Here is a 22,245-nt window from a genome sequence, read left to right as displayed (position 1 = left end):
CACAGTTACATTAATTTCACTTTAAAGAGGGATTATCAAGACTCTGGAGGCCACACACAGCTCTGGAGAAAGCTGATTCTGTCCCTCTGAAATATTATAAACAAAGTTCATTAACAAAACCCACTTACACATTGCTAGAGTCCTGCAAAGTCAAGCTACATCAAATCCAACTTCCTGATGGTTTTGCTTTGAAAGGATTTGGGGGATATATTTATCCTCCTCTATACAGAATTATAGAATGGTTGATGATGGAAGGGAACTCTGGAGGCCATCTGGTCCAACCCTGTGCAGGGCCCTCCAGAGCCAATGGCCCAGGACTTTGTCCAGACAGCTTTTAAACAGCTCCAAGCATGAGACCATACCACATGCCCAGGCAACCTATGCTGACATTCCACCACCCTCAATGTAAAAAGTGTTTTCTGATGTAAAGACAAACCCTCCTGCATTTCAGTTTGTGCCCAAATGCTCCCCAGGATTCTGTTCAGACACAGATTCTCCCAAGGATTTTGTATGATTCATAACTCAATCTGAGATCAATTTTAGTATTTCTATGTACAAGTCTTGGCCCCCACTTGGCCTTTTAGGTTTGGTGAGCTGGAGCCATTTCCTGGCCAACAGTAAACAGAGTTTATTAATGATCATCCTAGTACTTAGTTATAAGCAAGCAGTTAATCCAGTGTGAATAAAATCATTTACTTGCCCTGACTATCTTCAGTCCAGCCTTTCTTTAATAAATTATCTATAATGAGGTATTGCAGGTTTATGTACATGTATACATCAACTATGTTTAACGTAAACATTTGAAGAATAATAATATGTATTGTTTATTAATAGCAAGATGCTCAAGATGAGCCTAAAGGATCATCCAGTGAGGTGGACTGAAAACAATGAGATCTGCTGTGCTCAGTGGGTGATGATCAGTGGAGTGGAGGCCAGTAACTCAGGGCGTACAGCAAGGACTGATACTGGGACTGGAACTGTGTAGCATTTTGACTGACAGTCTCAATGATGGGACAGACTGCACCCTCAGCAAGTCTGAAGATAAAAAATTGGGTGGAGTGGTTGATACAGCAAATGATTTTGCTACTTTGGTACCCTGACAGGCTGGACAAATGGTCTGAACATCTGCAAAGCAGAAGACTTGGTTATCCCTGTGGCCAAACTGAACATGAATAAGCAATGCACCCTTGCTGCATTAGGAAGAGTATTAACTCTTTACTTGGCACTAATGATACACATCTGTAGTGCTGTGTCCAGTTCTTGGCTGCCCAGAAAGGAAAGACATAGACATACTGGGGCAAGGCTAGCAAATGGCCATGAAGATGATTGACTGAAGTACATGGCAGACAAAGAGACTGAGAGAGCTAAGCTCAGCCTGAATGAGTTTTGGGAGGATCTTAACAATATGTACAAATATCAGACGGTGGGGAGAGGCATTAAAAAAGATGAATTCAGGCTCTTCTTAGTGGTGTCCAGTGACCGGACAACAGGCCACGGGCAAAAATTAAAATAATTTTAAAAAATCAATTTAAACACAGATTTATTTATTTACTTACTTATTTTAGTGTGTGAGCAATTGAACAGTGGAATATGTTGCCAAGAGAAGGGGTGCAGTCTCCATACTTGAAGATTTTCAGAGCCTCAGGGGGCACAGTTCTGAACAACCCACTCTTGCTGCCCTGCTTTGGGCAGGGTATTGTACTAGATGACCTTTCAGGGCACCAGATATGCCTACCAACCTCAGCCATTCTATGATTTCCAAACAACTCTGGGTTGACCATGAATTTGAACAACTGACCTAACAATGAACCTCTTTGGTGCTGCAATCATTTTTTGTTTTATGGTATTTGTGTGCAGAGGTAAACTGCTATTACAATGCACTTAAGCGTTGGACACATTTCAGCTGATAAAGTAATTCTTATCTACTTTCTTGCTAAACATTTTCAAAAGGAAAGGAGCAAACGCAAGCTTTATTTACCATGTTACTTTTGCATTAGCCTGTACTGGTTTCAGTGAATTTATTGCTAGACAGCTTAAATATCAAATTAAGGTCCTAAAACTGGCTATAAAGAAGGATTTTTATAGAATAAAGGCCAAAAGCACAGTTTGCTCTTTTAAATCTTATACTGTTTTTATAGTTTATACGGTACATAACGGTGCTGACAGAGCTGTGTTAAGATCACACTGGACTAAACATCACTAGGGGTGTTCCACATGCAGCACCCAGAGGCTCAGTTTGCTGTATTCTCCACCTGTGCTGTGTGGAGCCAGTGCTGCCTTCGTGTGAGATGAGGAAGAGTTAGTTTGGCTCCAGGCCTAATTGTGCTCATAATTTTTAGTTTCCACTAAACCTCTAAGATGCAACAGTGCTTCAAAAAGCACCGTTAGTGCCCGTCAGTACTGGATAAAAGAAACGATGCGGATAAAGTTCTTATAGTCTCATAGATAACTCCCACGGTTCTGCACAAAACACACATAATTGCTTTATCATTTGTGCTTGCTCTGTTAGAATTCATGAAAAGCCACTCTGAGGAGTCAGAGACAGAGCTTGCAGGCAGGGAGATGGAAGCCAAACACCAAAAGATTGCTCACCAAGCACAAAGACCAAGACCACATGACTCACTACAGCACTTTACCTGTCAGGTCTATATCTCAACCTGTAATGTAGCGCTGACTTGTTTCTAGGATTTACAATGACAAAAAGTGCCTGCACAAATTCTGGGTAAGAAGTGAAAAAGAGAACTCCTTTGAAAAACATAACTGGTAAAAACTCTGTATACTCTATAGCGGAGACTATAGGAAAGGTGGTCACCTCTCTGTGCTTACAATACCACAAAAGGTGACTTACAGAAATACCATTCTAGCTGGTACTGCAGTTGAATATTAAACGTGTGTATATATCAATATACCTGCTACACATGAGCCAGTGCAGACAAATTGCCCAAGCTCCCCACAGCTTTTTTTATAGACTTCTTGCTCAGGGAAGATACTACAGGAGGTGTTTGCTGCTCAACTGTAAGGTGGCAAAGCAGGGGAAAGGAACAGCTAGTTCTCAGCACACTGTTACACAGATGAGGCTTAATCTACACTTGAAAGGGCTGCATAAAACATTGACTTGTCACATTCATGAAGCTACTTAATTTTCCAATCTAGGGCAGCCTGACTGCAAATTACATTTGCCTACTGGTTAGTTTGGGCAGCTGCAACTGCTCTGTCATTTTGGAATCGCTCTTCTTATTCAGAAAATAGGGCTGTACTTCACAAACAGAACTTGGAAGCTTTCAAGCTGAGACAAGCCTGGCAGTTGTACTGGCAGTTTGACCAGGAGCAAACAGAACACTTCATGTATCTTGGCATAAACAAGCACTGCCCTTAGATGTTCTGTTCAAAGCCAGACACACAGGGGAGGAAAGTGGGGAGGACCGAGGAGGGCGTTGCAGTCTCCTTGAATCTGTCTATACTGTGGTATTAATTTAGGCTTAGAAGTGACAAATTTGTAAAATAAATACATAATTGGCATATTTTAACAAAGTATTAGGCTGCATCAAATAGCCCCAATTCATAAGAACTCATTAATTTTTTGCTCTATGCCTGTAGTATGTTTTGGCTCTGCTTTTCCTTACTTAACACTCAAGTAAACCAGCTGTTTCTGCTGTTGCTGGCTCCAGACCCAGCTTACCCAATGTCTCATTAGGTAAGAGGCTCTTTTGTGGGTGACACTGCCTGGCCAGGGGAATGCCAGGTCTTCCCTCTGGGGGCCTGCAGGATTGCCACCGTAAGGATGCCTGAAGAGAAGCACCATTTCCATTGCTGCCCTTCAGTGACACCTCCCTGCTGTGCAAGGACAGCTTCTGTCCAAGAACCGGTGACCTGCAAATGCTGCCCCAGGTTACAGCAAAGTATAAGTCTCTGGGGGAAGCGTGGGCTTCCAAGAGCATTCGCACCTCCCTCTGAATTAAACTGGGCTGACCAATTGATGATGGATGACTTAGACATAGTTAGTTTTATATTTAAGGATGTTTGCTAAGGAAATTTTGCTGGCCTGATTCTCCTCTTTGTGTGATCACCTCCTCAGTGGATTTAGCATAGCTTTCAGTGTAGTAGTGGACCGTGCTGATAGGAGCCTTAATAACAGCAGGTTCTATCTAATGCAGCAGATATTTACTTATTTTCTTCTCTTAAAGAAAATTCATATAATGAACACCTTCAAAAAGAGTTAATCTTGATTTTAGCATAGACTTATTAATTGACTTATTTTCTCTTTTTAATGATCGATATAACAATGCACGTAACTTTTAGTTAATAATAATTTGAAATAATTCTGGTCATATTAATCAAATGCTTGTTCCTAGATAATGAACTACTAGCTATAGCCTCTGGGGGATTAGCACAGGCTATAAAAAGTGCTAAATCAGAGGAGAAATGCTGGAAATAATTTTAATGATGTAGCTTGAGGGAAGGCTTGAAATACTCGGTGTGAAATAGCCTATATTTACCACATAGTACTCACTTTGCTAAAACTACACATTTCATTTCCCCTTGTTAACAATAAATAAACACCAATTAATTTATGCAGCTAAAAGATTAGCGGGAGCATAAATCTTTTATTAGCGATTCCAAAATAGAAATTCCTCCCCATTTTCATTATTGACAACAGCTGCACTTGCCTAAAAGGGAAGAATCAGCATTCAAAGCATATTCTTTGTTTTTCTCTGCACCCTTCAATGGGTAATAAAAGGGAGCAGCTCCACTTCCTACATTTTTCCATGTGCACATTGAGTTCCATCTCCATTTTGACCTCCGTGGACGTGGCTGGCAGCGGCTCCCACCCAGGTGACCCTGCAGCTGCTGTGCATTGACACGTTAATGGGCCCACGGAAAGAAACCGAGCTGTTTCAAACCGTGACATACAGAACACGGAGCCGCTATAATAAACAGCTTAATTATCTCCCTTAAGCAGCGGCACAGCTCCTGCCTGAGGCCGGAGCAATCGACATGGCCAGGCAGCAGCCTCGTGCAAACGCTGTACAATACGTTCAGCTGTGCACTCAGGTGACTCAACACCACAATGCGAAAACTCTGAGCCGCTGCCTGCAGTTCCAGCTCCCCTCGCAAACACTGCGGCCCGCACAGGCCCCACCAGCGGCGGCGGTGCCCACAGGAGCCAGGAGGGCCCGGCTCTCCGGCGAGATGAGAGCTCCCTCTCCTGAGGGGCCGCAGTTTCTCTCCACCTCGCCGGGTGAGGCTCTCGGCCGCCCGGGAACGGACCCTCATAGGGGATCGCTGACAGCCAGCACAAACGTTGCGAAGGACAGGCAGCACCCGAGCCTGTCCCGACGAGGAGTGGCCGGCTCCCGGCTGCTTCCGAGCGGGGCCGGCTCGCCAGGCGTCCCCCCGGTCACAGCCATCCCCCGATCCTCAGGCGCCGGGGGAGGGAGCGGAGCGGGGCTGGGCGGGGCGGTGGCACCGCATGCGCACGAAGCCAGGTGCCTGCCGGCTTGTGAACAGCCGGCAGCATCGCACGCGGCCCGGCGTTCTCATGGTGCTGTGTCAGGGCGCCGAGGCTGCGGCTGTTGCCCCCGCGGCGGGGAAGGAGCCGGAGGGGCCGCGGGGCCAGGATGACGGTGCGGACACGGGGCGGCCCTGCCTGCAGCCGGCGCACGGCGTGGAGGCGGCGGGTGCTGAAGAGCGCCGCGTTTGCGGCTGCTGCCCGGGTTCGCCCTGGCCGCGCTGCTGCAAAGCACCCGGTGAGGAGGGTGAGGCTGTGGCTGTGGCTGTGGCTGTGGCTGTGGCTGTGGCTGTGGCTGTGGCTGGCAGGCGGAGCAGGGGGTTTGACATTGCCGGCGGGGCGGAGGAAGAGGAAGCGGCCCCGAGGGCGCCGGGGCTGAGTGGCACGCGGTGGCGGGGCGCGGGGTGAGCCCGGGCGGCCGCTGAGGGCGCCGCACACCTGCACCTGGGGGACGCCGCTCCCCGGCCTGCTCCAGCGCTGCCCGCCTCGGGCTGAACCCCAGCCCCGCTTCTCTCCTCGGGTAGAGGGATGGTGCCGCCGTGGGGAAGGGTCGCTGTCACTTCCTGGTGCTACTGGTGGTTGTTTTTTAAGCTTAGGCTGGAGATATGGCACTATTCGTGTATTGAGAAGGCCCTTCGAAAAGTAAGGGGGAGGAACTCTGTGCTTGTGACTGTGGCTTCCTTGGAAGTTCTTATCTTTGTTCCGTGGGAGCCTATTCTTTATTTTGTCTTTTGCTTTACTCAGCTACTTCGAATCACTGAAGCCATCAGCTCACTGTAAAACTTGCAACAGAGAGTTTTTGTAAGCTTAATTTGGCTTCCTTTTAAAACATCAGTGCTTTCTTAAAACAATTTCTAATTAATCTGAATTTTTAAGCAACTGCATTGAAAACATGTTTCATATTAAATGCGAGCCATAATTGACTTTCCAGTATCAAATGGATAGAACGTCTGCCTTTGTTAAACAGGGAACTGGGGAGAGGCCAGAGATAGCGGTCTGGTGAAATTTACATTAGTGTCACTCCTAAGGCAAAGCTTGGAAATAAACAGCATTTGAAGTCCTGAGAAACTTGCAGTGACTTGCCAAGGACGACTCCTTTTGTAGTCTCTGGCAGAAAGTTGAGTCAATAGCTGAGCTTTATGACTCATGCCTGGATCTTGTCTACATGGCCATGGTTATAACGTTCATAAGCAGGCCCTTGTGCTCCTGTTGCCTTCCTGTGGTCTGAGGGAACTATTCTGGTGCTGTGTGCAGAATAGATCACCCGCTCCCAAAGTTCTGTAAGAATCATTCTCTCACTGACTTTCTTCCCCTTAGTCAGCACTTTTGGTCTCCACTCTTAAGATATGTAAGAACTGTTATTTTCTTTACTATATACATCTTTCAAGTATAAAAGCTTCTTTTTTAGAAAGCCTGGAATTAAAATGCAAGCAAGGAAAATGGTGTGTAGTGGGAGGTGTTTGACTGGCATTTGAAACAGGAGTGGAAAGATCACATGGAAGCCCCACACGTGGAGATGGCCAGGGAGTGAATCTGGAAAGCCAGATCTGTAACCCAGAAGACAATATTTGGGTACTTGCTGAAACTTTTTTAGTTTCAGACCTAAGCACTTTTAAACAAAAGCTCAAGTGTCTTGTTGGCATTGAGTTAGTGCTGGGAGGCCCAATGTTCCATGGGCTGGGGATGTTATCTTAACCAAACTTCTCCTCAGAACATATTTTGAAATAAGTATTCTTCAGAAGGGCAGTTCTTGTGTTTGGTAGAAGAACTCGCACTGTTATTTTTAAAAGGAAGTAAGACACCTTCTTATTGTATTAAGCACATGTGTTGGCAATGTGAAACAACAGTTTAAATTCTAGTATTACCAGATACCATTTCTGATAGGTTAGATTTATTGGGCAGCTTACAAAAATGAATTCCTTTTAGTTTTTCTTTTAATCCATAGCTTAATTCTGGATATAAGATCCTTTGAGCTTACTTTGCTGTAATTTCACTGGTTTTCCATTTCAACACCTCCATTATTTAAATTGGCTTCATTCTGTGGTAGTCAGGCAAGCTGTCACGCCTGAAGTAAATCAGTGCTGTGTGTGCTGTGTTCTTCCATAAGCCAACCTGCATTTGGATTTCCCGTTTCAGCCATTGGCCAGTCTGATTCCGCTTGTTTTAATACCGTGGACGGTGTTGATTTTGTCTTTCTGTTGCATGGCAGTGTGGATTAGGGTGTTATGTAATTCACAGATACTTCAAAAATCTGCTCTGTTAGATACTCAGTGGATGTCCTGGGCCTGTGCTGGTTAGTGGTATTTTAATAGTTGCTTTTATGAAAGTGGCTGTTGCTAAATAGAAATATTTCATCAGTAGTGTGGCTGCACTTTTTGGAATGGAGGCCTTCTGCCTCTTCTAAACCCTGGTTGAGGTAGTAAAGCCTGGGGCTTTGGGATGGTTAGAATGGGAACTGATGCCATACCAAATGTGTCAGCACACAGTCCCAGCTCTCTAGAGGAAAGAACTTTCTCTCAGCCTTTAGTGCTGAACTCAAGGAGGATCAAAATGGTTTGTGACAAGTTTTGTTAATTTCAAAACAAACTCAACCCCTCAAAACCATATGTAGTTGCTAAGCAACTCTCAGCACTGCCCACTGCTGATGCTGCAAGGGATCCCTGGGGCTCGATGGGTGGGGTGAGGCATCCTTTTATCGAAGCACCACGCTGTGGATGGGGAGTTCTCACTGTTATCTTTAGAGGGTGGTTTAGAAGAAAGGGCGACCCACAGTATTTTATGTAGACACAAAGACAAGTCATAGTGAGGTAACTTCTTGTTTTAATTCACCTCTAGGTTCAGTGGCAAGGCTGTTCCTCCTCTGCAGCCAATTAATATTTATCATTTTAAATAATTGAATAATATTAATTTATTAATATTTGTTAATTATTAATATGAAAAGGGCTGGTTTCTCTGGAAACAGCATTGAGGTCATCAGTAGTTCACCCTGCTTGTTTGCTTTCCTTTTTAATTTTTATTTTATTTATAGCAAAGGGTGGAGAAGGTGAGTGGAATGAGGAAGAGTGTGTAATTGAAGTGGGCCTGAGGCAGTATGGAAGCCTGAATAGAATCCATTAGGCCCAGGAGACTGCTTCAGGAGGAGAAAGTCCAATAGATAAGGGTAAACAATGGTGAAATTAAGTACATGGAACTTTTATAAGTATCAGGAATTTGCAGCAGACCCACAGTGTTTTAAAGTTAAGGACTTAAATTTGTTATGGTTAAAATTTATTTGAAGAGAACACATAATTTCAGCAAGATAATATAAAACTTCAGTAGTTCTAGATCAAACTTAGGATGATTTAACTGTGAAATGAATATGGGTTATAACAGAAGTGATTGTCTTTATATAATTTCTACATATACGTGCTTGTGAGAGAGGAAAACACGTTGTTGCTTAGGAGCCATAATGAACTTACTCGATAATCCAATAACTCCCTGGTAATAAGTTTCAGTGTTCGTGATCTGACTGTAGACTATTTGCAGTCAGTTTTATTTACTGATTTGAAGGTGGTTATCAGAAACAGCTCAGAATCTCCTGAAGCGTAGTCACACACCTCCAACTGATGTAGGACTGAGAGAATTCTGGGAATAGTTTGAGAATTCAACTTCTGTTGCCTGTTTTAAGGAAAAAAGGAGGGCTGTAGTGGCTAGTGAAACATGTTTTCAAGGTAGGTCTGCTAAATCAACGTAGTATTTGCATTTATTTCTTTTGCTTACCCTTTTGACTGCCACAAGGATGGCTACAAATGTACACAGTAGTATGTAGAGTCACCTGTGTAATCTACTGATGGAGAGTTAGATCATTATTAACTGGAGTTTATCTGTTGCAGGAACAAAGAAGAAAACTTCCTGTCCAGGCCTTGGTCTCTTTTACACTGTACTGTCTGCCTTCCTTTTCTCAGTGGCCTCTTTATTTCTTAAAAAAATAGAAGATGTACACTCAGTGGAAGTGAGTGCATTTCGCTGCATTTTCCAAATGGCATTTGTTCTACCTGGTCTAATATACTACAAGTAAGTGTAACAAAAGTTTCAATTGAAAGTTATTTCTTAAAAGTATGCATTGGAAACATCATCACTCAGTAATTTGGATCATAAATATGCATAAATATTTGGACTTCATATGTTTAGCTGCATTGTTTTGGATCAGTTGATAGTTTATTAATTCAGCTGATTTTTCAAGTGAGAATTTGGCTTCCTGAATTTTAGAAATTTCTACAGGGTTTATATCAGATGTATTGGCCTCCCATGAAGTAATGTTCTTAAAAATAGGAGATAAACTGTAGAATCATTTGGGTTATTTTGCAGGCAGCAATTTCATATTAAAGGAATAGGCTACTGACTGAATGTGGTTGGCAAGTGGTGAAGGGAATAAGTTGCTCTGTGATCAATCAGTTAAAAATACTTTGATGCTTGAGATAAGCCTATCACTTGGAAGGGTTTGTACATGTAAATATCATTGGATGTTGGTCATGAAATAAGCAAGCCAGTGACATTAACGTGACATTTCTGTTTTTCTTAATTTTCAGAACAGGGTTTTTGGGACCAAAAGGTAAAAGAATTTTTCTTTTCTTCCGAGGATTCCTTGGCTCTAGTGCAATGATTCTTCTCTACTATGCTTTCCAAGTAATGCCTCTAGCTGATGCCACTGTTATAACTTTCAGCAGTCCTGTTTTTACATCATTACTGGCATGGATCTTTCTCAAAGAAAAATACAGCATTTGGGATCTTCTCTTTACCCTCTTCACAATCACTGGAGTGATTCTAATTGCCAGACCACCGTTTCTGTTTGGGTCAAATGTTACAGGAATTGAAGGAAGTTACTCAGATCACCTTAAAGGAACTATTGCAGCAATTGCAAGCACAGTATCTGCAGCTTCAACTATTGTTATACTTAGAAAGGTGGGGAAATCTGTGCATTATTTTCTGTCAATTTGGTATTATGCGGTCATTGGTTTAATTGGATGTGTTATAGCATTGTTTGTTATGAATGAGTGGCGTTTACCGTACTGTGGTAAAGATAGAGTTTTTCTTATATTGATAGGCGTATTGGGACTAGGGGGTCAGATATTTCTCACAAAAGCATTGCAGATAGAGAAAGCTGGACCTGTGGCCATAATGAGATCGATGGACGTGGTGTTTGCTTTCATTTTACAGATTCTTTTTCTCAATCATCTACCAACATGGTGGACTGTGGGAGGTGCCCTTTGTGTAGTAGCTAGTAGTTCTGGGACTGCCATTCGTAAGTGGAAACAGAGCTCAAAAAAAGCCGAACAAAATGAAATCTAACAATGCAGACACTACTTCATTACAGAAATTAATAATCTTGAAATATATATAAAATATTTATTTTTATTTATTTAAACTATCTCATTTATGAAATTATAGTACCAAGCTGTACCCAATAAAAGAAATCAGTTTTAATAAAAACAAAACAACATCAGCAACAAATTGAAGATGTTTTAACAACTAATTCAATATGTATACTTTTTTTCCCCCTCATTCTTGGGCATGCAAATATGAAAAGTAGGAAGATTTTTAAAAGTTGCTTGCTTTGCATCTGAAGTGGATGGTAGTTGGCTGGGATTTTTGTTTTCCTAAAGTACCTGTACCAGATTGTCCACTTTTTTGGGCACTTTCTCTATTCTTCTGAGCAGTGGAATTTTCCCAGGCTTATTTGGACTAATCTATGATTGATCATGAGAGGGATTTCAGTTCAAATAATTAGAAGGGAATGAAGAATTATAATCCTACAGACCTCGAACTTCTATGGAGCAGATAAAGCTCGCAATTTACCAACTTTCTCCTTTTTTTTCCCCTCACTTCTCCCTTCCCGACCCCCCCCCAGAAAAAAAATCCAACAACAAAACAAACAGAAACCAAAGGCGTTGGGATGTTTTTATTGGAATTCTGAAAGAACATCTTTTGAGTCGTGTCAAGACAAAATTAACTTCTGGGAATTCTTTCAACTTTGCTTTCTTTAAAAAAAAATATTGCTTGTTCCTACTTTACAGGCACAATGAAACAATCCCTATTTTAATATGTTCTCAGCAAATACATCTTTAGTTGCTGCAATCTTAGTGAGGAGAGGTAATAGGTATCTATATACCACTTGTAAGCTCTTTCCTGTGGTATAGAATGTTATGCTGTAGCTGCACTTTTCTTTACTCTATGCAAAAGATTGTATTTTTTAGATATTTAATATAGGTTATTTTAAATGATACTTAGGAGTTATTTCTTTATATCCTCTAAAAAAGTTCTTTATGAGACCGTCTAAGTTCTCTTGGCCTTCATAAGGTTGAGCAAATGCTTTAATGTAAATCCTTTTTCCTGAGACTTTACAGGAGAGTGCACACTACTCATGGTTCACAGAAAATACACGTTTGCCAACCTCATAGCACAGATTCTATAGAACAGGTTTGTGCAGCACTTGGTGGGAGGGTGGAGCTCACACTTGCTCCATCAGACAGTGCTGTTGGGCAGCTTCTGCCCCATTTCTCCAGCTGTTTTTATGTCTGCACTTAGTCACTTCCCTTACACAGCTTCTCATGTTGATAGGCTTTCACTTTAGATAGTGATGATGTTGATAGGCTTTCACTTTAGATAGTGATGAATACTGAGGAAAAAGGCTTATGTTACTGATTTCGGCCCCCTCGCGTTTGAAGGAGGAATATATATTAAATGTGGGGTAGGGGGATTTTCTTTAATGAATTGTTGTGTGCTTTTGGGTCTTGTCTTGGTAGTGACAAGAGAAACTTCACTTGGGTCTTTATCTGGTCCTTTGTATCACAAGGTGTTTCTCAGTTATTTACACACCCCCACATCTTTCTAAAGGAGCGTGTTGTAGCCAATAGCCATTGCACTCTGGGAGAGAAGCCCTTGAAGAGTTGATCCCTGAATATCATACTTCAGAGTGTATCTAGATGAGAGGAGCTATCTTTGTGCAAGATTTCATACTTCAGTTATTATGGACATGAGCAGATTCCATCCTAGAGATAAAATCACTTTCTGCATATAGCTGTCTGTTTACTGCTCCTGAAGGCTGAAGTTAGCCACTCCTGACATTGCCAGCAATAGTATAAAACTGGTTTTTCATCTCTTTTAAAAATATGGCCTAATAATTGCATTCCAGTTTAATTCTGCTTACCACTTGAAATTGTAAACTGGGATTTCTGCTGCTGCTCGGCCATCATTGCCACTGAGTAACACATTTCAAGGGAGGGATGGAAAATAGACTGCATTTCTTACTGCTTCACTTCATGTTTAATATGCACACATTTGTAAGTTAACACTCACAAAGGTGCAGTTCTAAAGCAGTTCAGATTGATGTACAATTGGGTTGTCAGCTGGTTCTGGTTCCTCCCATTGGCTCAATGTGGCTGCTTATGGGGGTTATGTGATGAGCTGATCCAGCTGAGTAACTTGATTTGTTGGGTTGCTGCAGAGGGCCAAACTACAGTGGCCTGAACTTAATCACTAAATCAAAAAATGTCGAATGAAGGGGAGGTGGGTAGTAGTTTAAATTGCAGTATGTGAACACTACTTTGTCAGTACACAGTTTAAAACAAAATAAGTGGGAACTTATTAAAAAAAAAATAACAGTCTCCAGCTCATATGGATTCAGTGGTTATGAATCTTGTTTACAAATAGTAGAGAAGTACACACTACTAAAGAAAGATTTTTTTTTTTCTTGCACTAAACATGTATGAACTGACCTGAGATCAGCAACTTGGTATCGTACTTTCTAAAAAATTATTATTATCCTTGAGTTGGAAACCCTAATTGAGAGTATTTCTTTACAATGCCTGGTAACATGGTCAGATTCCTTTCCCCAGCTTACTACTTGAGAATGTGACCTAAAACTGGCTGAGCCTCGATTCTTTCTGATAAGCTTTCTTTTGTAGTTTTAATACAGCAAATTCCTCAGGGTCAAATGTTATTTTTTTTCTTCTAAGCTTCATGTCAAATGTATTGCTAATGTTCATCACCTGTAATGTCATCTTATGATCTTTACAGTACTTAAGTTCAATAATGTGCATTTACAACAGAAAACCTTTGTAATGTGATGGAGTATTGCATTGTAATTGCTGTTCTATGAAGTTACTCTTGAATTCCAATGTATTTATTCAATGTTCAGATTTCAGTGGGTCCTGAACAGAGAAAGTAACAGATAATTATTGGTTGTTTTGCACATGGGCATAGGGTGAAAAGGTTTTGTTGTTACAGATTCATCACAAGCATGTTTCTTATGTTCTTTGCTATGCAATTCACTGTAATCATCTGCTGTCTCCACTGGGACTTTGCAGCCTTCGAGCCTTACCTACTTGACTCTTACATAGAGCCAGTAGCTAAAACTGTATTGACACTGTGCAGCAGCCAGTCACTTTCAGCATACACTGGTTGTCAAAATATGCTCTAAAAGCCTTCTAAGGATGCCCACACAATGAACTTGTCATATTCTTACTGTGGGAAAGTGTAGTCTGTATAATTAAAATTAATTTCTTGCATTTGTTGAACACCAGACATAGAAGTAGCCTCAGCATGAGTACTGGAAAAGTAACTAGTTTGGTGTGTTATCTTTCTTCTTCTGAAACAAGTCTCTTTTCCAAATTCAAATACTGTTCTGAGATGGATCTTTCTGTAATTGATGATAACAAGAAAGATAATAATGCCTTTAATGATAACATGGTATAATGACCCTTACCCTCTGTTTCTTTTTCCTTGATGAGCTTTATTCAGGACATGTCTCCTGGAGGAAAGTCTGTTTCTAAGGGGGCAGCCTCTTCAGTAGTCAATTACTTGTTAACTGGCAGTGGATAGCTTGGAATAGTCAGTTTTCTGGTTCTCCACTGGCTGTGGTTTTTGTTCATTCAAACAAGAGTTTGCAGTGCTGACAGCAGATGTGCAACACTGACTTCAGCAGGGCTTTGCAGTTACCAACAGAATGTTTTCACGGTTGTTAACTGCCTGTCCATCCAAAGAGAAGTTGTGGCTTTATGTTCCTGCAAATGCAGGTAACCTCAGTGCAAAACTTATGCACTTCTATAAATTGTTGGTGATAACACTAATGTATATGAGAATGAGTGATTTCATATTTTATGCAAACTGTTGTTTGACAAAAATGGGGTAAAAATGCCCTCTGTTAAGATTTTTACTATGTCCTATCTATTGTTAAATTATATGTTTTGTAGAAGTTACTGGCTTTGTTATGTAGTAGTATATTTTTATAGACACCTCTTATATATTGAAATGTGAAGAATATTTTCATAAGAGATTTATATTCATTGTTGCTAATAAAATGAACCTGAAGAATTAATCTCTGGCTTTGCATTGATTAGTAGAATGTACTTGAATGTAGTGATACTGTAAGCTTCATGAAAGAGCTATTAAGGAAGGAGTCCCTGTTAAGTATGAATATGTTTCCAATTGCACTACTTGTGAGCGTGCCATGTCACTCTTTGTGCCTTTCAGTGAGCTTGAGACAAACAGAAGCTCTATGAACGTTCTCAGTACGGGAGTATCTTAACTGGAAAAACTGGCACAGGTAGGTCAGTAAAGCTGTATTTTTCCTGTGCTCAGGTGGCAATTTGTCTTTTTCTTCCCCTACTTTTTATACATCAAGATTTGAATTCCAGTCTCGTTTTTTTCTATTAATTGTTAATATTCATCCCAGTGCATCCTATTATCTACTGCTTCAGTAATTACTTTTTCACCAAAGAGGAAAGAGCAGGGGGGAAAAAGTGATTATCTTGTTAGCAAAATTGCCATTGTTGTTAAATACTGCAAAAACTTTGTAGTAAATTGATTATATTTGCGTTGTGAGAGAGGTTCCTCCTACTCCAGTGTCTGGTTTTGTAGGAGCAGAAGATAACAGAACTGTTCAAGGCTATGAGCCTGCTTGAGATATGTGCACATTTCTGGGTGTGTGACTTGGCGCTGTGGAAGGGGAAATAGAGGAGGGCAGCTGTGTCTCAATGGGGAATTTCTAGCAGTGTTAGCCTGTTCACCCAGCACGGTCTGCTTCATTTTGCATGCAGAAAATTAACTCACTGCAGGACGACTTGACACCACTTATTTCTCAGAAAGTAAATGAAAATCAATAGGCTTCCATGGGAGCAGGCTGTAACAGACTGATAGTGAAAGAATTTTGTAGAGATGCGCTGCAGGTTTCCTTTCAAGTTCTTTTTTTTTTATTTTTTTATTTTTTTAAACTAGTTATGTGTATTATGTAGAACATTAAGTTTTGAGGAAAAAGAGAAATGAGTTTTCAAAAGACAACACTGAAGTCCTTATTTGTACTGTAATAGTGATGTACGTAGGTAAGTGATGAGGGCTGTTAATAAGTACTAGGACTCAAAGTGCAATTACATCCACCCACTGCAAAATATGAAGCAAAGGGAAAAGGGATCAGATGATGCTGAAGGAAAACGTTGTTGTATTATTGCTTGAAAAACAAACCACATCTATAAAATAGAGGATAACTCACACTGCTCTTTGTTGACTAAGTAAAAGGTTCTCTTAGAGGGATGTATGTGGGAAGCAATACTTGAGATGCAGTGTGCAGATTAACCATTTAAATAGGTTTTGGTTGATTCTTGAGAGTCCTCAGGTGACTTTAGATTCAATGTTATTTTCTGACACTATGAAGTTACGTTATTCAGTCAAGTAGTAAACTCTGGGAAGGGTGAGAAAGCACTTTGTCACTTGAGCTTAAATATTGAGCAAAGAGGAAAAACAAGGAACGTCAATAGTTGCTCAGCTGTTACAAAGTACTTCTGCAGTCTACCTAAAGGCGGGTGGGAAGAAAACGCGTTTTGCGGTCAGCCAGCAAGAAGCAGTTTGTACTTTGCACTGTGGCCATTCTGTCGGTAGGTGGCGCTCTGTTCCTGAATTTATTTCTCAACGTGTAAGTTTAAACCGTGCTAAAAATTCAACGCCCACAGTTTTAGATGATAAGAGTTTCCATGCAGTGTGATGCACACGGTGATAGGTAGATATCACTACTATCCTGGATTTTGCAGATAACTATAGGTTGTATGTTCTAAAAGTTCTTAAAACCAACAGTCCCCCACAATACGAGGGGACTGGGCAAGTACATTTCTTGCATTAAAATTCTTTGGGGGCCACGTTTTTTGGATTAGGCTGAATTCAGAATAATAGACACTTTTAATTCTGCCAAGAAATAGAGCATGTATGCTGTCTGAGCAGTTGATAAGCGTGTTGTAATTATTGCTGTGTTTTCCTCCTGCTGGGGAAACAGAAATCTTGCATTTTGGCTGTGATTGTTGTTGGAGGGTGGGGAGTGACACCAGTGTAGCTCCTGAGCAGGTTCTTGGGTGTGGGTGCTCAAGCAGGGTTTGTGCACCTTGGTGCTCGTGATCCCCAGGCCCTGCTGCCTAGTGTTTCCAAGGGCATAGCCTTCAGCTGGTCACTGCAGCACAGGGCTGTGCTCAGAGCCTGGTGTGCTGGAAGAGCCCCTTCATCTGCACAGCTGATTGAGTGGAAAATCTGGGCAAGCTTTCAGGCATGGCAGCACCACACTTGAAGCTGAGTTGGGTTGGGGAGCAATTGTTCCAACTTCAATTTGATTAAGAGCAGGGAAATACAAGGAAAAGAGGAGGTGATTAAATTTAACTGCTGTGAGCTAGAAAAAGTACTGCTCAATCTGCTTTCCATTGAAAAGTTAGCTGGAGAAGTTAGCTGGCACCAGTAGGTGTTGTTCTATTTAATAGGAAGTATTGTAACGTTTTTGGGAAGCTAAGGAACATTAAAACAGAGAAAAATCTTTTTTGTGTAACTTGGAAAGCCTCCGTGGCAAATCTCTTTTCTTTCACATAAAGTGCACTGTGAATCAGACGCTAATATTTATTTTATACTTTCCTATTTGGGATTTAAAACAAATATTCCTTTATATTACTGTAAAAACTCTTCAACTACTATCAAGTTTTGATCAGGAAGTGAAGGGAAAAGGTGCACACTTTTGAAAAGTAACCTTGATGGGCTCTTTTTTTTCCACTCTACTGGAAATATTTTACGCCAACTAATGCCTTGTAATAGGTGTGTCCAATTTCTTCATTTAAACAACACCTTTATGTGGTATGATTAAGACTCTACTTTCTGCTCTTTGCAGTAATGTATGCAGGAAGCCCATATGAAAACACTTAGCTAATGTTCTTTACTCTTGCCATATGGTGAAACATTTTCCTTACTATTAAAAACGGACAGCGATAAAGCCATGAAATACTATGATCCAAAGTCTTCTAAGGGAGGAACACAAATAACAAAGTAGGCTTTTCCTGTCCCCAAAGCACAGTTGGCTCATGTTGTTCATCTCACCGATCTGCTTCACTTGTGGGAATTGCACAATTCTATTTCCCCTGTAATTCAATAATTCTTAGTCTATAATAAGGGATGAGTAGCTAATTCCAATTTGTGATGTTATTAGTACAGTTAGGTTATGCTGAATTTTTAAGGAAAATGTGAAATGCTTATATAGATATATAAATGATATATATAAATATGTATATTTTTAAAGATATGGAAACTGTAGAAATTAAGGATTAATTATATCTCTGGCATCAACAGAACTGGTAAATTTCAATGTAAATTTTCATCATTTTGGCCCACTCACCTTTAGAGAGCAGCCTGCTGTATCTCATGTGCACTAGGGAGGGTTGCAGGGAGAGAAAAGGGACAGAAAAAGCAGAGGAACATCTTTGTTCTTTTGCTGGCAGCAAAGCTCTACTGATGAGCCCTGTCTGTTTGACTGGGTACAGATTTAGGGAAGAGAAGGCACAGTTTGTTCTCTTCTGATTATATAAGAATAACCTTGACAGTGCTTTACTTACTTCAGATTACAACTCTTATCCAGGATTAGAATGGAAGAAAATAGGAAAGCTGGTGTTAAACACACTTTTTTTTGTTGTTTTGTTTTGATATGCCCATCTTGAAACTTAGAAACCTTCGTTTCTCGGCAGTGGGTGTTGTTTTGCGCTGCCCTGTAGCACTCCAGATCTCAGATTTTTGCTCAACAAACTCATACGCTTTTTCCCCAGGGCAATGTACTTGGCCATCTGATGCAGCTCCTTCACATTCTCTCAGTTGTTGTCTTCCCAAGTTCTGTGGTGCCCTCAGACATTTTGTAATGTTTTTCCTAGTGTGCCTTAAATCTCCTTTTATTGCAAATTCAGACATTCATTTCAGGATTGAGAACATTTATCTACTGTCTTTGCTGATCAAATTTTGAATGTGAGAAAACAGCTGCCTTCTTTCATATGTGTGTTTAGAAGTATTTTCCAGGTAGGTAATTAATTAAAAGGTATTATCTGGTTTAATTTCTCCCACATGAATCTTGGTGCTTTAGGAACTTCTACACAGACACATCCATGGATTAAGATGCAATGTTTTAACACACAGCCTCGTTCTCTTTCTCTTTATATATTTAGACCCCTGATTTTTATATAAATCACAGCATGTTTGAACCATCATCCTGTAAAGTACACTGAATCATAGAATAGAATCACAGAACCATTAAGGTTGGAAAAGACGTCTCAGATCATCAAATCCAGCCATCACCCTGTCAGCTGGCTGCGTTCAGTCCCTGAGCTGTGCTTAGGCAGTTATCTGTCAGGTGTGGGAGTAAGGGCAGGTTCTTTTGCCCTCCAGGGAAGGAAGAACTGTATGCGTAGCAGCAGCACACACGTGTGATTGAGCATTACAGATTGTTCAGAACACTGCAAGATGTTTCTAATCCTGCGCACAGGGCATCTGCAATCATCTCATGCTCACTGTGCCCTCAGCTGCACCCATTTATGCACTGCTTGCAGGAAAGCCAGTGACAATCACAACACAGCAGCAGCTTACAGTCTCTTACTTTAGAAGGAGACATCAGCAGCATATAATCTTCAGAAAGTCTATAAATATGTATTTTGGACAAAAGGTTTATTTAATTCTTCCTGTACACTTTCCCTTTCACAAACAATTTGATTTGAGATTATGAGTTTAGGATCTAATGATGTTTGTGTTAATTTTATTCTTGCTTAATTTTATTTTGCAGCTTCTGTGATAATTTTGTGTTTATGTATGCTGAGTATTACCACATTTTGAGGGCTCTTCAGTCTTAGATCCTTAATAGCAACATCTATTCATTGTCTTAGCTTTGGCACATGATTCAAGATGTAATTAGTACCTTGGTATAAGAGTGTAACAAAGTGTCCCTAAAACACAGCATACGGATATTCTGGTGAAAGGAAATTTGGAAATATTGCTTTTATAAACCCGAAAGCTGCAGAGCAGATGTGGAAGGAATTACTGCAAGGAATCTCAACTGGCATATGAAACAGAAGCTGAAGTTTATTTTCTTTTTATTATAAAAGAAAGAACATTTTAGTAAGGTTCTGTTTTGTTTAAGATTACACAGATCTGAATTGTTCAGAACTAGCTGTGAAATTATATGTACTGGCGTGACACTAAATGGAACAAGGCGACTTTTTTGGCTTTAAACATTTAGTACCAGAAGTTCCCAGGCTGATGGTAAAATACATATTTTTAGAATTTACAGTAAATTTAATAATGTTCCCTTTTGGAGGAGTGGGATATAACAGATATTGCAAAGTTCATATCCTCTCTTAATTTCATAAGCAACGAGCGAGCGAAGTAATTGCACTTTTTACAGTCTGACTGGCTGGCTGCATCGATGGAAAGTTCTGGTCATACGTACTCATTTCTGAAGAACCATTACAATTAACCACAAGTATTCCCACACGCTCACATTTTCAACACCCAATCAGCCAACCTGAATGTGTAGAAAATGGTAGGTTACTACTACTTGTCTTTTACCGCCCTCTGTAAAGCATCAAAGTGCTTACCATGGTGGAACTTGGGTGCTCTGAAAGATCTGAAAGATTTTTTTCACTTTGTATTCTTTTTTAATTAATTCTTAAGCGTAACGCTTCATTAGGATCACAGAACACTGTGAGAAAATTGTCATGACCTTTTAGAATAATTTGAACAGCTATCAGGCTGCAGTCAGAGCAATGTATGCTAACAATAGAAGTAGCAAACAAAAGCATGCTGTGCTAACAAACCTGCAAACAGGTTTCCACATGCATCTTCTGTGTGCCTGCATATCGAAGACGTTTTTGATGACTTTGTGTACCAATAAATCTCATTAAGGCTGCAAAAGATCTCTCAGATCATAAAGCCCAACCACAGTGGCCCATCTCCACCAGAGCTGCTGGTAGCACTGATGTGTTGCTGCAACACCCACAGGAGGACAGTGGCAGCAAAAGCCAGTGCAACAACAGGACTGCCAAGGAACTTCATCTACAAAGCATACTGCTTTCAAACAAGGAATTACAGAAAGTAGCATTAAGTCATTGGTGGAAAAGTTGGATCCTTTGATGCATCACTGTGAAGTGCTCTGTCACTTTCAGCTCCACTTTAATTATAATCACTCCCTACCCACCTTGTCAGTTTACTACTTTTTGTCCTCTTCAATTGCTTTTGTCAATAATCACACAGGTCCCTGTGTTTCTGTCCCTCTTTTTTCTAGGATATTGTTTCCCCAGACAGCTATTAAAGCCGGGTGCTGACTGTTAAGTGCTCACACTCCTGAACATGTCAGTTTTCCCAAGGCAGTGTGGTGTGAGCAGTCAGCACTGACTACTCTTAGTAGCAGATCATCCTGCTTTATGTGTCAGGGCATTCCTCAGAATGGGAGATGCTTTTTTGCAAGTGCTTGTGTAAGGTAGAAGAATATGATAAACATGGAGCAAACTCACAATGAAGTTGTGATCCAGAGTATGGAGTTTCAGAAGAGGCTTTATGCTAGATAGAAAACCAAAAACTGCCAGTTTTATTAATTTAAACTCTATTCAAGTCGTATAACGTCTTATACTCATGTATCTTTAGATTTTATTACATAAAAATTAACGTCCCAGTCTCTAATACTATCAGAGACTGTAAGAAGCACTGCCTCAATGCTGACCTGCAGGATGGGGCAAACTTTCATTTGAGCCACATATGCCAAAATGATATATAACTTCGGTCCATCCTGCAACATTCATAGGTACACATTTTCCACCTTCTCTTTTTAGAAAAAAAATGTAATGGAAAATTATGATATAATGCTTTTATCCAATGAGTAGCATTAATACTTTGACTTCCACTGTTTCTATTGTGCTCTGAGCTGCAAAGTGTAGTGAAGATGAGTTGCTCCCCCAGTGTCTTGAATCCATACTCTGGTATAGTTTCTAGCTTTTAGAAAATAATGGTGCAGCAAAAATCAATTCTAAAAGTGTTCTGTTATATGGTGGGAATGCAGTTGAGGCGTAAGAGGCATCATTAATTCAATCTGTATCAGGAGTTACCGCTGAAACACAACATCTGTTGAATGGAATGTAACATAGCTTCCACCAAAAGCCATCCTGCAAGAATTCCATATTTGTAAATAGTTCTACTTGCCAGAAATGTTCTATCTTAGTGATAGAACATTTTCAAATTTCCCCCAAGAACTTGGTAGCTCTTCCAAAGATTATCTGGAGGACACCTTTACCAACATCTTAAAGGTCAAGCAGCTAACGTCAATTGCAAAAACCTTTATTGAAAGTGTTTCAGTTTAGTGGTTGTTATTAGCATTTATTTTGTTAGTTTTATTTTTTTCTTCCTCGTCAAAATGTCAGATATTTTCAAGTGAA

At 40.6% G+C, this 22,245-nt stretch overlaps 1 protein-coding gene across 2 annotated transcripts; it reads left to right on the top strand.

The window, feature by feature from the left end:
- Positions 1–5,468: 5,468 nt before the first annotated feature.
- SLC35G1 (solute carrier family 35 member G1) lies at positions 5,469–14,864 on the top strand. 2 transcript variants are annotated; one of them, XM_015867255.2, is made up of 3 exons: positions 5,469–5,747; positions 9,382–9,562; positions 10,078–14,864. In XM_015867255.2, the coding sequence occupies exons 1-3, from the start codon at positions 5,471–5,473 to the stop codon at positions 10,835–10,837; spliced, it is 1,218 nt and encodes a 405-aa protein (XP_015722741.1). In that variant the 5' UTR covers positions 5,469–5,470; the 3' UTR covers positions 10,838–14,864. The 2 variants fall into 2 exon arrangements, with proteins under 2 accessions (XP_015722741.1, XP_015722740.1); XM_015867254.2 differs by having other exon boundaries at positions 5,469–5,756.
- The last annotated feature ends 7,381 nt before the right edge of the window (positions 14,865–22,245 follow it).

Source organism: Coturnix japonica, chromosome 6, assembly GCF_001577835.2.
Source record: "Coturnix japonica isolate 7356 chromosome 6, Coturnix japonica 2.1, whole genome shotgun sequence".
NCBI classification, from domain to species: Eukaryota; Metazoa; Chordata; class Aves; order Galliformes; family Phasianidae; genus Coturnix; species Coturnix japonica.
This window is presented reverse-complemented; position numbering and strand designations above follow the sequence as displayed.